The following is a 16774-nucleotide window of genomic DNA, read 5'->3' on the forward strand; positions in this document are numbered from 1 at the left end:
TTGTCATTTTGATGAATCAAAATTTCCAACATTAGGGGGAGAAAAGAAGCAGTTGGAAAAAGAGATTAGTTGGAAGGAAGTTTCATTATCTCAACTTGATCCTCGTACAAAACAATGTGAACTAGAAGTTCAAAAGATAATTCATTTACAAAGGTTAGCTAATCAGTTGCCAGACGCATTTACTGACCCAAAGAAAGTGACCAAATCACATGTTCCAGCTGCTAATGCTCCTATCAAAATTGATGTCCCTGTTGGACAACCTGCTATTGTAAATGAATCTAAAGCACGCATGAAGCGTGGCAGGCCCATTGGTTCCAAAGATAAAAATCCTCGAAAGAGAAAAGGAGCTAAAAATGTAGATGGCCAAGTCGAGGATAATCAAGAAAGAATTGCAATTCAAGAGGAGTCATTAGATAATGCTAATGTCTCAATTCCAAAAGAAAATCAACTACCTGAAATGTGCGAAAATGATGAGATCTCAATAAATTATGTTATGAATGGAATACGATGGGATCGAAATGAAGTCAATGTTGATGATATTTTTGCATATAATATAGCGCTTGATGTGATGAATGATGATGAGGATCATGAACCAAAGTCTATTAGTGAATGTAAACAAAGAAAAGATTGGCCAAAATGGAAAGATGCAATTGAGGCTGAATTGAATTCACTGGAAAAGCGAAAAGTGTTTGGACCTGTAGTCCATACACCTGCAGATGTAAAACCAGTCGGATACAAATGGGTTTTTGTGAGAAAAAGAAATGAAAATGGTGAAATTGTAAGACATAAGGCACGCCTTGTTGCCCAAGGATTTACACAAAGACCTGGTATCGATTTTGAAGAAACATACTCACCAGTGGTGGATGCAACTACTTTCCGATATTTAATAAGTCTGGCAGTAAAAGAAGGACTCGATTTGCGTCTGATGGATGTTGTTACAGCCTATTTATACGGCTCACTTGACAATGATATTTATATGAAACTCCCTGAAGGATTGAAGTTGCCGGAAGCATACAATTCAAGTTCTCGAGAGCAATACTCAATTAAGTTAAATAAATCTTTGTATGGATTGAAGCAATCAGGGCGTATGTGGTATAACCGTTTAAGCAAATATCTGTCAGATGAGGGATACAAGAATGATCCAATTTGCCCATGTATTTTTATGAAAAGATCTGGAAATGAGTTTGCGATAATTGCGGTTTATGTTGATGACATAAATATCATTGGAACTCCTGAAGAGCTTGCAAAAGCTATGGGTTGCTTAAAGAAAGAATTTGAAATGAAGGACTTGGGAAGAACAAAATTTTGTCTTGGATTGCAAATTGAATATTCAAGAAATGGGATCTTTTTGTATCAAGAAACCTATACAAGAAAGGTCTTAAAGCGTTTTTATATGGATAAATCACATCCATTATGTACTCCGATGGTTGTAAGGTCTTTGGAGAAAGATAAGGATCCTTTTAGACCTCAAGAAAATGATGAAGAACTACTTGGTCCAGAAGTACCATACCTTAGTGCAATTGGTGCACTCATGTATCTTGCTAGTCACACACGACCTGATATATCATTTGCTGTTAACCTATTAGCAAGGTATAGCTCGTCACCAACACGAAGACATTGGAATGGAGTTAAGCACGTTCTTCGTTACCTCAGGGGTACTATGGACATGGGGTTGTTCTACTCAAATGTACCCAAAACTAACCTCATTGGTTATGCAGATGCTAGATTCTTGTCTGATCCACATGTCGATAGATCACAAACAGGCTATTTGTTCACATATAGTGGTACAGCCATTTCATGGCGTTCTATGAAACAAACCATATCAGCCACATCATCTAATCATGCAGAAATTCTTGCAATACATGAAGCAAGTAGAGAATGTGTATGGTTAAGATTGATAATACATCACATACGAACCATTTGTGGCTTGTCTTCCAGCAAAATGATCCCGACAATTATATATGAAGATAATACTGCATGTATTGCTCAACTAAAGGAAGGGTACATCAAAGGAGATAGAACAAAACATATTTCGCCAAAATTCTTCTTCACTCATGATCTTCAAAAGGATGGTGAAATCGGCGTCCGACAAATCCGTTCCAATGAAAATCTAGCAGATTTATTCACCAAGTCACTTCCTTGTACAACATTTGAAAAGCTTGTTCATGATATCGGATGTCGTAGACTCAGAGATATCAACTGATATTACCAAGAGGGGGAGTTAACACATGCTGTACTCTTTTTTCCTTGACTATGGTTTTTATCCCATTGGGTTTTTCCTAGTAAGGTTTTTAATGAGGCAGCACTGAATAACATATCAATAAATGTATACTCTTTTTCTTCTTCTAGGTTTTTATCCCATAGGGTTTTTCCTAGTTGAAGTTTTTTAACGAGGCACATATTTGTATAATGGACATCCAAGGGGGAGTGTTATGAATATTGTGTGGATGTCCATTTACCCCTTCCTCTTCATCTTCTCCAAGTAACTTCCACTACCTCCACCATCCATTACTCCTCCACTACCCATTACTCCTCCACTACCCATTCACTCTTGTAACTCACCTCCATTCACATTCATGGGATTGATTATCCACTATTTGTCATTTAAGAACAATTGTAACCTATTTGTAAGACTATGCCTATAAATAGGGCATGTCATTTGTGTTGTAAAAAAAGTGAAGAAATACAAAAAGTTCTCTGATTCTCTTGTCTTCATCTTTCTACTTTTGTGGTTTCATTTTGGTTCTATTTCATAAGAGTAATCTCATATATGGAAAAACACTTACATGTCGCATTTGTCATGGGCTTATAACTAACTGATTTAATTAATTTTTTTAATTTATCTAAATTATTTTTTCTCATGTCTGATATAAGATTCGGCTTTCTAATTTGAAAAGATTAAAAGAGTTAAATACTTCCTCCTGTTGAAAATAAGAGCATCAAATAACTACATTATGTAATTCAAAAAGTTAGTTAAATTAAAATTGATTAAAAAATAAATATATTAAAAAATGCAATTTATTTGTCTAAAATACACTTCTTTATGAAACAAATATAATTAATCGGGGTAAAAATAAAAAAATATATTAAATGATTAAACAAATTCAAATTGAAGATTATAAAAAAAAAAAAACCAAGTTCATTCAAATATTTAATGCTTATATTTAGAAGCAAAAGGAGTAAATGACTTAATTATAGTATATGTTACATAATCTTCTTGAAACACAAATGTATATTATTGTTTTTTCTTTTCCTTAGTATAAAAAAAAATATATATATATATTATTACATTATTATACATCAATTTATAAGTTCGGAAAATTTGTTTTAAAAAAATAAATATAAATATTTAAAAATAATTTATTTTTTTTTTTAATATTTCTAAATTAATCAATTGAGTCTTATATTAAGGAGTAAGAGTAGTAGTTAACTACTACCTCCCGTTCTAAATATAAGATCTCAATTTACTTTATCTCACATATATATTCATTTTTTCTAAAATAATTCACATGGTAATTGGACATGTTAAAATGTTTTCATTCTAATACATATTATTAACAAAGGTATTTCAATTTTGAAGAAAAATAACACTCATTTATTACAAATAACTAACTTAGCTAGTATTTTTAATATTTATAAATTAGTTGTTTAGTTCTTATATTAAAAAACATACTTCTTATATTAATGATTAAAAGTAATACTAGCGAAGCGGTTGGAATTTATTTTGTTTTACAGTAATATTTGTTTCTTCTCTTAAAGTGCCATTAACATTTCCTTTTAAAAAATAAAGACTATTGGAAATGATTTTCAGCCATAATTCTAATATATCGCCATCAAAAGTTGGCTTTCTCTAATCAATTTCAAAGTCACACTGAAAGTTTGAATTTTTATTATAACTTAAATTGCCGTTGAAAATTTAATTTTCCATAGTAACTTTAAAAATTAGAGTAAAATATATTGATTACCCTTCAGTTATATCTTAATTATACGAACCTCCCCTCTATTTTGAAAATATACAATTTAGTCCAATATGTTAACACCGTTAAGAATATTCTCAAAAGATTCTAAAAACATAATTTTTAATTAAAATTTATATGAAAATAAATTTTATTTACTATTTTACCCCATTCTAATCAATCCCCAAAATTTATATTAAACTATATTTTATTTTATTTTTCCTTATTTTATTTTCTTATTTTTGCAAATAGTTATTTGCTTAATTTTTTCAATCTAAACTTAATGTGTTTATAAATGTTTGTAGAAAAATGTGTTTAACAATTTTAAATTATAGATTCAAATGACTTACACAATCTATCAAACTTACATAGTTTATACTATATAGTGAGTAAAAATATGTGCTTGATATATATTTTTAACCATTTAAAAAAAATAAAGAAATTTAAAATATGATGAAAAATTAAAATTATAAAATTTTACAATAAATTCAAAATTAGTAAATTTTATAATATATTAAAATTTTTGAAAATTCATGTATTAAAAGCAGTTTTTGGTTGGATAGTTTTTTTAGGAATATAAGTGTTTAATTAATTCTTATGATAAAGAGGGGTATTTTGGTAAAAAAAAAGAGCTTAAAAAGTTAAAATTAATGGTTAACTAATAGTTTGGACAGATAGAAATAAAATATCAGTTATACAAGGGAGGTTAGTGTAACTTGTATTTTAATTTTAAGGGAGGTTTCTATGGGTTTTCAAAATAGAAGACACGCCTATGTAATCAAGGTAAAATTGAGGGGTGGTTAGAGTATTTTACTCTAAAAATTAATATGAAAATATAAAATCAAATGCAACAAAAGAAAAACAAGATATATAATTTCTCTTGAAAGTCTAATTTTCAATAGCAGCTCTAAAAATTAATATTATCTCTGGTTCTAAATATAAAAACTTAATATATTTTACACTATCTCTTATATCTTGGGGGTATTTGGATATCCCAATAATCACTTTTGAGAAGCACTTTTCCGCAAATCAAGGCAAATTTCTCCACATATTTATTTCGTATACCGTAAAAACACTTTTGAAACCATGATTTTGATCTTATCTAAACACCTCTAGGATAGGAGGTAGTATGAAAATATGAAATAGAATGCAATATTAGAAAAACAAGATATATTCAATAAAAGATATGCATAAACAAGTTTCTTTCTTTGAAAAAAAAATAAATTATTTTAAAATGGAAATACTACCTCTGGTCCTTAATGTAAGACCTTGTTTGAATTTTATTTTGGTCCTAAATATAAGATTCTAATCTACTTTGTCTCTCATATTTATACATTTTTTCAAAATAGTCCTCTTAATAATGGTAGTTATAGCCAATACACTTAGTTGATAAAGATATTTTAGGGAAGATAACACATATTTATTACAAATAACTAACTTAACTTATTTTTTTAATCTTCTCAAATTAGGTAATTAGTTCTTATAATTAGGAGCGGACTTAGTATAATTTGAGAAAGTCTTGAAGAGAGATATTAAAAGAAGTTGGGCTGAAATTGAATTCCTTTTGTTTGATCATAAATTCAGCTGCTAATGCTGCCAAATTTTTTAAACAAAGTGGAAATCTTCTGGAAGCTGTGATAAACAGAAATGTAAAAGAAATTAGAAATGAAAATGAAATGATAAAGTCAAAAGCATAATTGAAATTAAATAAGGTTCAAAGAAAAAGAAAGAAACAGCTCAGCCCTAGCCCAAGAGAACAGGGTAGTAAAAGAGATATGCCAAACTATGAAAATAAAGATGGGGTCCTGAGGCTTTACTCCTTAGGGAGGTGGTTTCCAAAAGCAAGAATCAGATAAAAATTGTTGGGTTTTAGTTCTTTCTTCTTTTTCTCGTCAAAATTTCATATATCCATCCTTAGATTAGAAAAATAAATAGTTCAAATTTAATATTTTTATAAAATTATTATCATGAACATAAATAAATAAATTTGAATGATTAAATAACCAGGGGTTGAATTTTTAGTAGTGTGTATGAAGAGAATCTCGTAGTCAATACTATTTTTTAAAAAGTCTACCGTATAAAAGGACTAGTTAGCCTCGTTCAACCAAAATTTTGAGCTATTGAAGTATGATTTACACAATTCATTATTGCAGTACAATGAAGATGAAAAATTTAATTTATAAAATATTATCATAATAATCTTATAAAATATTAAATATGAAGGATGGAGATGAGCTACTGGTAAGAAAGAGGAAAAGGAGAGGATCTTCTTCCAAAAAGGTTATGATTTCGATCTTTAATTTTGTGTCCTAATCAATGAACTAGGTGGAGACTTTTTCCCCCAGCTGCAAAGCCATGAGTTCCACTAATTGATTGTAAAGCTATTGGCGCCATAATGGCACTTACGCATGCTTTCTTCTTTTACCCGTACGTGTGTTTGGTACAAGTAAAGTGGAGAGGAGAACTGAAAAAATTTTAATAGGTTGAATTTATAAAATTAGAGAAATGCATTTATAAAATTTTAATAAAAATAAGATGTAAGGTAAAAACTTTTAACCTTACTTTCTTAATTTTTTAAAATTAAATCTATTAAAAATTTTCCTCCTCTCCCTTTCCTTGTATTTTCTTCATTCCAAATAGAATAGTACTTCATCGTTGCCATTGGAACAACCTTCTTCTAAAGAGGAGAATGATCATACCAACAATGCTTTAATTTAAAAATACTTTTAAATCCCATAAACACAATGGTCTTTATGGAGGAAAATTGTTCATCCCAGATGGAAGGCTGGGCGAATTTACCCATGCTACAAAGAGTTAAAAAAAAACCCCTATAAAGTAAAAAATATTTACTGAAATATCTTAAAACCGTTCAAACAAGGAACAATTTTGAAGTTGTTAAGAACTCGCTTTTAAGGCAACGAAGTTTACCTTATTATTCTTCTCTCTCTCACGTCAAATCAGCTTCAATTTTGACATTAATTTTTTTAAATGAAAAGATAAATTATTTTCTCGAGAATTACAATGAAATCCTAAATAAAAAAATAATTAAAAAATAAGTTTTAGAAATTGTTATTTTTACTATAAAACTTGTTATTATAGGCGGTTCAGATTGTTATTGGAACATTTTAGTAATTGTTTCTCTTCTATGAGGCTTGATTATAATTCTTCCTTACTTCTATGTCCTATCCTCCCCTCTCTACCAAGAATGAGTTGTTCGCAATTTTAAAGTTGATATTTGTTTGAACGATGTTTAAGTATAACATTTAAGTAAATACTTGTCATTTAATAGGATTTGGGTAATTTTTTTTTTCCTAATTATAGCATATCGATAAATTTGCCGCAAAAGCTGACTTTGCAAAAACTTATTTGACTAGGTCTTTTTCTTAATTATATATATATTTTCAATCTCAGGGTAGAGCCAATTTTTTTGTCCCAACTCCTTAAAAAAAGAAGTGCAGTTTTCTCACCACCAGTCGGCAATGTTTATTATCTTAAAGATAAAAATTAGTTTAAATGACTTTGGGGTGTGAAGATTAAGGTATAAGGTTTATGTGAATTGAAAGGGGGGAAAGTCTGTGAAAATGATTTGGTTTTGCTTGGAAAAGCTTTGTGAAGCCGACCAGCTAGCACTTCCGTGTGAGTTCTGTTTGGGAGTGGAGACATAAAGGCCTCATTGGTCGGCCAATGTTTGAGAGTGGGCCGAGGAGCCGAAACGACCACTTGAGTCCGGAGTTGATTGCATTCGTCGTTTGTTATGTGTATTTAAAAATTGACAAAAACTTCGTTTAAGACTTGTGGCCTACTGGCTGGCATGCACTATGCTGACAGCAAAATAGAAGTTCGAATAGGCAAAGACCAGAAGGGATACACAAAACAAAAATGGAAATACTCTGAATTTAATACAAGAAATTTATGAATTATAAGAGTCTAATTATAAACTTTTAACTTATGAATTTCCTCAAAAAATTAAATAAAATTAAGATGATATGAGTATAATCCACTACCTCCTGTTCTTAATATAAGACCTTATTTGATTTTTATTTTGGTCCTAAATATAAGATCCTAATCCACTTTGTCTCTCATATTTATATTTTTTTTTCAAAGTAGTCCTTCTAACAATAATAGTTCTAACCAATATATTTGATTAGCAAAGATATTTTACGAAAGACAACACCTATTTATGACAAATAACTGACTCAACTTACTTCCTTAATCTCCTCAAATTAGTCAACTGGCTCTTATAATTAGGACCGGAGGTAGTATCTACAAATAAATAAATAAATAAAAAGACCACATTATTTATAAAACTTGAACAATGCAAGATACCTCTTATGGCACAAAAAAAAGAAGAAGCAATATTCCTCAAACTCTATGAAAAACATGAAGCGCAAAGTCTAATATTAATATAAAACATAATCTCTATTTTTTTTGGCTATCCTTCAATAAAAATAATTTTGACCTAAATTAATTTCTCTTAGTTAATAATATAAATTTTCCATTATTTATATAACCATTATTAAATGTTCTACCTCCGATCCTTAATATAAGAGCTAGTTGACTAATTTGAGTAAATTAAGAAAATTAGTTATATTGGTTGTTTGTAATAAATAGATATTGTCTTTTGTCGAGTACTATTGCTAATCAAATGTCATTTGATAAAATATTTAATATGTGCAACTATTACAAAGATTACCTTAAAAAAAGAGACAAATATAAGAGGCAAAGTACATTAAAGTGTTATATTTAGAACCAAAATGAAAACCAAACAAACTCTTATATTAAACAGAGGAGGTAGTAGCATATTTTTATATTATTTCATTTTAAATAGTATGTAAAATTTTCAAAATAGTAATAAAAAGAGTTACATAATTTACAAATGTGTTACAAGTGGAAAGCCTAATTTACCCTTAATATTGTTGCCATCCTTGTTGCCATCCTTGTGAGTTGTGATCCTACCTGGCTTGTCTCCATCCTGGTATATCATGACAGTTACTGCTTAGAAAAACAGAGTCCTAGTTTCTCTACACATCCAAGCTTTTATTCTGTAGCAAAGGGGTTGTAGAAGATGGCATATTCTTCTTCTGAATCTTGTCCTTCTCATTCACCATCTTTTCCTCTTGAGCCAGACCCCACATCACTGAGTAAAACCCAATTCCTATTATACCTGCTCCTATCATGCTGCATTAACAAATCAAACTCCACGTTTTTAGATATTAAATCCCCCTACTTCACCATTTATGCTCACAGTTCCATAAATTCCCCACAACTTAGATTTTGTTTGTGTACCTTCCCAGATAAAGAGTCTCCCTCAGAAATATGACTCCCATGCCAATTGCAATGACCATCCCTAAAGGGTTGAACATAGCCACATAAATTGGCCCCTTCTTTCGACTAGCCCATGCAAGCACAACACTTCGGATTGATACCTGAAATATTGCCTGCAAATAATGATCCACATCATCACTACACGAACTATATTTATACACTAGAAGTTCTCTCTGTGCGATGCACAGGATGACACATATTAAAATGGTTGATACTACTGAAAAATATTTTATTATATTCTTCCTCTTCTATTGTAAAGAAAATTCATCTTTTGTTATTAGTTTTTGAAAATATGATTTTCTTATATGTGATTTGGACAATAAAGTATAAGATTTAAGTATCTAAAATGTTGACGATTTTACTAAATACTGATTTCACATAAATTTTTTTAGTAAAACTACATATAATATTATTCTCCCTAATGAAACATCAATGTTTAGTTCCAAAGAAATGTGAAAGGTACACTACAATTATTGTGTCATTAAAATAATTAAATTCGCAAAGATACAAAGCAAAGAGGTTAAGTGTCAGTTTCAAGATAACGTATATTACATAAAGCAGACTTTAGGAAATTCCATGAATAATTTGTTTGTGAAACTCCCTTTGCATTTTTTTCCTAATAACATTTATAGTGCCCCTCTACTATCAGTTTCGTACTATTAAATGTCAATTGAATAGCCATTTAATTGCTTAACCCGACCCGTTTTGATATCATCGGGTATTACAAGATTTCATAGTAAAAAAAGTACAAAGATACCAGTGAGCGTTACTTTTGCACCGGCATCAAGTAGCTTGCTTTATTTCTTCTGCAGTTTGTACTTACTGAATAAAATATGGCTACCAATTCCATATCAGGCCTGAGTATCCAAGCTTCAGAAGCTCCCTCTGCAATGAGAGCTACGATGGCAGAAAGAACTACCACAAAACTGCAACAAATGGTTGTGACCATGAACTCTGCGGGATAGTCCTTTAGAACCCAAAACTGCCCATATATTTGAAGATGGAAAGTTTTTAAAAAAAAACAAAAAAAAAACAAAATTATAGTTTCAGCCAACAGAGACAGACTCAAATATTGAGCCTTTATTATTTATTTCATAACAAGTATTTAGTATTGATATTATAAAATAATTCATATTTAAATATTATCAAGTCCTTGAAAAAGTAGTAGCTTAGTATGGTTTTTCCATTGATCATAAGATTCTAAATCAAAATCTTATTTAACAAGTATTGAGGTTCCTTTGATGACTTTGCACTCAATTCAATTGGTTTTAGTAATTACAAAGAGAGCACAGCAACAGAGAGACAAAAGCTTTAAGAATAATTCATCTAACCTTTAAGAATTTTTAAAGATGGAGGAGTACTTTTCAATGATGGAATAAGTTTGAATACCTGGACAACAATTACGAGAGAGTTGCAAAAGCTGGCAATTGAAAGGAGAAAGCCTCCCAGCAGCCAATTCGAATGCTGTGATGAGAGCAAAACCCAGCTCAGTGGCTTCTCTGGTAGGGGCTGAGGAGTAACTGGAAGACCCTTGTATAAGGTCACAATTAATGCTCCTGTGATTGAGACTACTGTTCCAATAGCTTTCGCTTGACTGCTTCGAAATTTCAAATCCAGATTTTCCATCCTGAAATTACACAACATAGAGTTCACTGATTTTTCAGTCCGGTCTGCTGCGTGAATATAATGCAAATCTAGTTTCGTAAGTCCATCAAAGTTCCAGATTAAGAGTGACATCTAAATGCGGCCAAAAAAAATGAGTGACATCTAGACTACTTGAAGTGGCACTTCAAGTGAAGCCAACATGGTGAAGGCAATTGGCCAAATCCAAAACAAAAAAGGGAGTAAAAGATGCAACCAGTTTGATGCTCATCTTTAGGATGAGCATGACCGTTTAGATCTCAGCTGAACATTCTAAACGAGATGTTTTAATAATTATTTTTAAATAAATAAAATTATTTTTTAATAAATTGATAGTTAAAAAAATATATTTTTATTTTAGATTCTATACCTCTTAAGATAATTATTTTAAAAATAAAAAATTAAAAAAATTAAAATTGGATTGTCCAAGTCATATATGGATGGTTCAGATGAGATGAGCCCAAGTTATTCATGAGCATTCAAACCAGTTCGTGAAAGATAGAGAAATGAAAATTAATGGATTGGAATTTTTTTAAAATTAGAAATTTATGAAGTGTTTTGAGATAGAGGGAAATTAAATAAAAATAGAAAATGAAAAGAGAATAATTAAACATTATACTTTAAAACATGATCTTTTTTTTTTTAAATTGGGGATAAATCCCATAATTGACAAATAGTCCTTGACAGATTGCATAAGAAAAAATAAGTTGTTCACAAAAAAAAAAAGTTACATGCAAGGAAAGTTAACAACAACAACAAGCCTTATTTTACTAGGTGGAGTCGGCTACATGAATCACACAATGCTATCGTGCTTTGTCAACAACTCAGTCCTTAGATATATTGTTGACCAGAAGGTGTTGTTCAATGACTTCATTAAGCATTCTTCTCAGTCTTCCTTTGCCTTTTTTTGTGGGACTCCATATTATCTGATCTACCCTCCTCACCAGGGCCTCCAATAGCCTTCTCTGCCGATGTCCAAACCAGCTTAAGTGATTTTCAATTATTTTCTCTTGGATAGGTGCCACACCGACTCTTATTTTGATATTTTCATTTTGAATCCTATCTTTTCTTGTATGACCACACATTCATCCTAACATCCTCATTTCTGTTACCTCAATTTTGTGCTCATGTTTTCCCTTTATTGTCCAACATTCACTACCGTACAACATAACCGGTCTTATAGTAGTCCGATAAATTTTCCCTTAAGCTTTTCAGGTACCTTCTTATCGCAAATAACTCATGTAGCCTTCCTCCACCTTAACCAGCCAGCTTGTATTCTATGAAAAACGTCTCCATCAATTTCTCCATTCTCATGTATAATGGATCCTAGATATTTAAACTTTGATACTTGAGGAATGATTTGATCTCCCATCTTCACCTCCGAATCCTCGTTGCCTTGCCTCCTCCCAAAATTACAATGCATATATTCTGTTTTGTTTCTACTCAAGCATAAACCTTTTGATTCCAAAGTCCTTCTCCATAACTCCAATCTAGTGTTAATATCTTCTTTTGATTCTACCATGAGAACTATGTCATCGGCAAAGAGCATGGACTTAGAGATTCTTTCTTGAATAGGTTCAGTTAGAACATCCAGAACAATATTAAGCAAGTATGAACTCAAAGAAGATCTCTGATGCAAGCCAATCTTAATAGGGACGGAAAGTTAAGTTGCATAAAAATAAGATGGTTTGCATAAAATATTAGTTAAACATAAAATTAATTTACATATAAGAAAGATGACTTGAACATTAAAAAGATGAACTGCATATGAGAGAACTTTGGTTGCACAAAGGGAATACAAAAAAAAAAAAAAAGAAGTTAAGTTACTCAAAATTCTTGTGAGATATAATTTAACTTTGAAAGAATTATAATAAAGTCACAAGAAAAAAATAAAAAAAATAAATCTCAGATATTACTATTTAGGTTGTTATTAAGATTTTTTTAGTAATTATTTTTTTCTTTAAAAATTTATTGTAATTCTCCCTTTAACCTGTCCCATTCAAATTAATCACTCGGCCAGTTGGCCCCACTCTCTTTGTTATATAATACCTGTGGTCTTTAATACAAGACTCCATTTGATTGTTATTTTGGTTCTAAATATGAGATTCAAATTTACTTTATCTCTCATATTTATGTTTTTTTTTTTTTGCAAAGTCGTTCTTTTAATAATAATAGTTCTAGCCAATACACTTGATTAGCAAAGATAACATATATTTATCACAAATAAGTAACTCAACTTTTTTTTTAATTTACTCAAATTAATCAACTGATTCTCGGAAGTAATATAAAACAATAATTTTAGCTTTTAGAGAGCCCTGGTTACTGAAGGCGTGGCTGCAACAATTGTACTAGTACGATGCAACTTGACAGTTGGTACAATATCATTCACGTCCCAGTCCAATTACCACAAGAAAGAAGTTGGGGGGGGGGGGGGCAGCTGTGCTCGATTATCAACTGGCGGTGCATTTTTGTACAGTAGCATATGCATAATGCACTCGGCATTAAAGATAACAAAAACAGGTGAAGCAATGAACATTTTATATAAATTTGTTGTATTTTTTTTAATTGAGTAAAACAGGGAAAAATTCATCCGCCTACTTGGTGAAACATTCATAAACTCATCTTGTAATTAACTGGTTAATTCATTTCCAATCGAGTTCGTTTATTACTTCAATGATTATTTTTAATATATTGTTTCTTCATTATATGGATAAATAACTTCCTTGCTTCGTATTGTATGCTAATTGGGACAGAATTTCCAAGATTCCCACCCACAGGACTAAAAAAGTCGTTTGTGCCAATTGCCACTCCCAAAAGTAAAAGTAATAATATAACCCTTCAAGAAAATATGTTTCGATCAACCAATAACGTGGGACTACTAACATGGTTAAAGCTAAGCAGTTTGAAATCTAGACACGGCGTAGTACTCTTTCTACTATTGTGTTAATATAGAAATTGTTTCAAAAAAAAATAATAGTTGGAATTTCTGAAAGGAATCACTACCTTCGTTTTATATTATAAAATACTTTTAACTCATTCATGCTCATTAAAAAATTGTTTATATTATTATTTTTCAATAGTATCCTTTATTATTATTCTTCAGTTATATCTAACACTTTAATCTTATTTATTTATGATTTAGGATGTTTGATGCACTATAAATAAGATTAAAAATACTGAAAAAACTGAAAAAATAGGTTAAAAATGCTGTATGCACTATAAAAAAAACTATGCTCTTGGATACAACTTGGAAATAACATTATAGTCCGAGCTGCTACTTTACCCTTTATGATATTCTAAAAATATAAAATTTTAAATTTACTTTTTATTAATAACATAATTTTCTTAATATCTAATCTCAATAATTAATCACTAGGATATTTTAAGTGAAATAATTTTAAAAAATAAAGCATATGGGGCTCTGGAAATTGAACAAGGATCTCACACACATATTTGTATGTTTTATTATTTATTACATAAATAAATATAGATGATTCAATTTTTCAAAAGACTCAGCATAAGGAAGAGGATGAAGATTGAAGAAGACAGACCTGGAAACAATGGCAAGGATGAAAGTGAAAGCAGGAACAAGATCCAACATAGCCGAAGACAAAGTGGGAGAGCTTAATTGAATACCAGTATACATCAGTGTCTGCACTGCACAGCTACCATAATAAACAAACAAGCAAGACAACGCAAACAATCAAATTCCACACCTCCTATCAGATTCAGAGCATTTCAGACCCCAAACATTTTTCAAAGAATCCATACCTGAGCACGCTAGACAGGAAGATTCTACCGATAATTGACCTTGAGATTGGGGGAGGAACCACCTTCCTGTGAAAAAGGTTAAATCAACAAAAGGCACGGAGTAATTCGAGCCAAAGCTGTGAAAAAAATTATATTAATTGATGAAATCAAGATGTCTACGGTGGTAACTAGTACAGCAGTAAAAAGACGTAAAAGATGATAGCTGACAGTGAAGAAGATGACGATAAGACTCAAATTAGTCAGAAAAAGCAGCTTGAAATCACACATAATGCCGTGAAAATCGTTAAATCAACAAAAGCAGAGAGTAATTATTCAAGCTAAAGCAGTGAAAGAAATTAAACTGCGTATCGGATTTGATATATGTTCAACATTCGTGCAGAATACAACAGAACTTTTCATCCTTTGTATAAGAAGAAATTCTATTAATTAATGATATAAAAGATCGACAACAATGATAACTAATACAGCAGTAAAAAGACCTAAAAGATGAGACTCGACAGTGAAGAAGACGACGAGGACTCAAACTAACGAGAAAAAACAGCTTGAAATCACACATAATGCTTCTTAAGTTAGGTCAAAAGGAATTGATGGAAATTAACCTGTGATAAAGGAAGGTAGAAGGAAGAAGAAAACAGAGGGCTAAGGCGTTAGAATACACAATGAACACGAATTTGCTCATGCCATTGGTAGTGGCGGCCTTGACTAGAGTGTTCAAGCCAACGTCCGAGAACTGTGCGGCCACCATCGCCATCGTTATCGCCACGCTCGCCATTTTTACTGTGCTCTCTCTGCTTCTGGTCTTCTAGACAGAAAGAGAAATTAACTTTGTTGACACTTGTTGACAGTGAGCGATCGAGTAGTCGTGGTGACCCGCACTAGCACCAGTATGGCTCCGTCGTGATAAATTTATTGTGGTGGTGACGAATCTTTGAAATCTCCAGATTGCTCAAAGTAAAAGCTGTCAGCGTCCGTGTATCGTCAATATCGTGTAGCGCTAGCGGACCGCCATGGCGCCATGTGGTTAGTTAGTAGTGATGGCGGAAAGAGTAAGTCAGTTTAAATTAATTAAAAATTTAAAATATCTTTCCAAAATACTTGCAGAGAGATGAGTGAAAAAAGCAGAGAGAGAAAATAAGTAAAGAAAAAGACGTCTCTGGCCCTAAAGAAAAGGAAGGTAAAAGAGAAATGCCAAAAAATGAAAATAATGATGGGGTGGGTATGGGGGGCGGATGGAGCCGTTGGGCCCAGGGAGGTAAAAATAAGAATCGGATAAAAATTGTGAGGTTTTGGTTCTTTCTGTTTTTTTTCCTCTCTCCTTTTTTTTCAGAAAATTTCATACCCATTCTCATATTGGCAAAATAAATAGTTCAGATTTAATCCACAGCCGACAACATAATAATCTAAATTTTCAATAATGTCATTCACAATCATTTCTACACGTTTTAATATTACTCCTGATTCTTAATATAAAAATTGAATAGTTAATTTAAAAATATTAAAAAAGTTAGTTAAAGTTGTTATTTTTCACAAATATATGTTAGTTTCTTTAAACTGTCATCTTCAATCACGTATATTGGATGATTATAATCATCTATTGGAGGAAACCTCTCATAATCAATGGGAATATTTTAAGAAAAAAAATTTAGGTTTTATATTTTAACATATTAATTATGTAAATAATAGTTTAGTTAGAATTTAGTTAGCATACAGCTGTAAAATAGCTAACATCCTCACGTGGCTTACTGTATATATAAACACTTGTACTGATCAGTTTGTAAATAAGACAAAACCATTCAGTTTCTCTCTTTCACTTTATTCATTTTCTGTATTATGGTATCAGAGCTCACATGCTCTCTGCGCCATTGATTTCGTTTCCTTTCTTCCCTTTTGTTTCCTTGATCTATGGCTACGAATAATTCTTCCTCTTCTTCCTCGGATTAGTCTTAAGATCGAACGAGCTATTTTTACTTGCATCCGAATCAAAACCCATCGCTTATTCTCGTTTCTCCTCCTCTCACTGGTTCGAATTACCATCACTGGGCACGAGCCATGACTATGGCTCTCATGAGCAAGAATAAATT

General features: G+C 31.2%; 1 protein-coding gene across 3 annotated transcripts in view; it reads right to left on the minus strand.

The window, feature by feature from the left end:
- LOC114739808 (WAT1-related protein At3g28050-like) overlaps positions 1-16774 on the minus strand; it is a 36686-nt gene that overhangs the window by 8968 nt on the left and 10944 nt on the right. The window contains exons 1-7 of one of the 3 annotated variants that reach the window (XR_003739640.1): positions 15293-15550; positions 14694-14759; positions 14474-14587; positions 10671-10908; positions 10105-10263; positions 9243-9394; positions 8913-9134 (exon numbers count right to left, since the gene is read on the minus strand). Coding sequence is in view for 2 of the 3 variants with exons in the window: in XM_028927886.1 (XP_028783719.1) it covers positions 8978-9134; positions 9243-9394; positions 10105-10263; positions 10671-10908; positions 14474-14587; positions 14694-14759; positions 15293-15465 (1059 nt within the window). In the remaining variant the exon portion in view is untranslated. Of the gene's footprint in view, positions 1-8781; positions 9135-9242; positions 9395-10104; positions 10264-10670; positions 10909-14473; positions 14588-14693; positions 14760-15292; positions 15551-16774 lie in introns of those variants that run through there. The other 2 variants (XM_028927886.1, XM_028927885.1) reach the window with 2 other exon arrangements.

Source organism: Neltuma alba, unplaced genomic scaffold, assembly GCF_004799145.2.
Source record: "Neltuma alba isolate B1F8T4 unplaced genomic scaffold, ASM479914v2 tig00002911_pilon, whole genome shotgun sequence".
NCBI lineage: Eukaryota > Viridiplantae > Streptophyta > Magnoliopsida > Fabales > Fabaceae > Neltuma > Neltuma alba.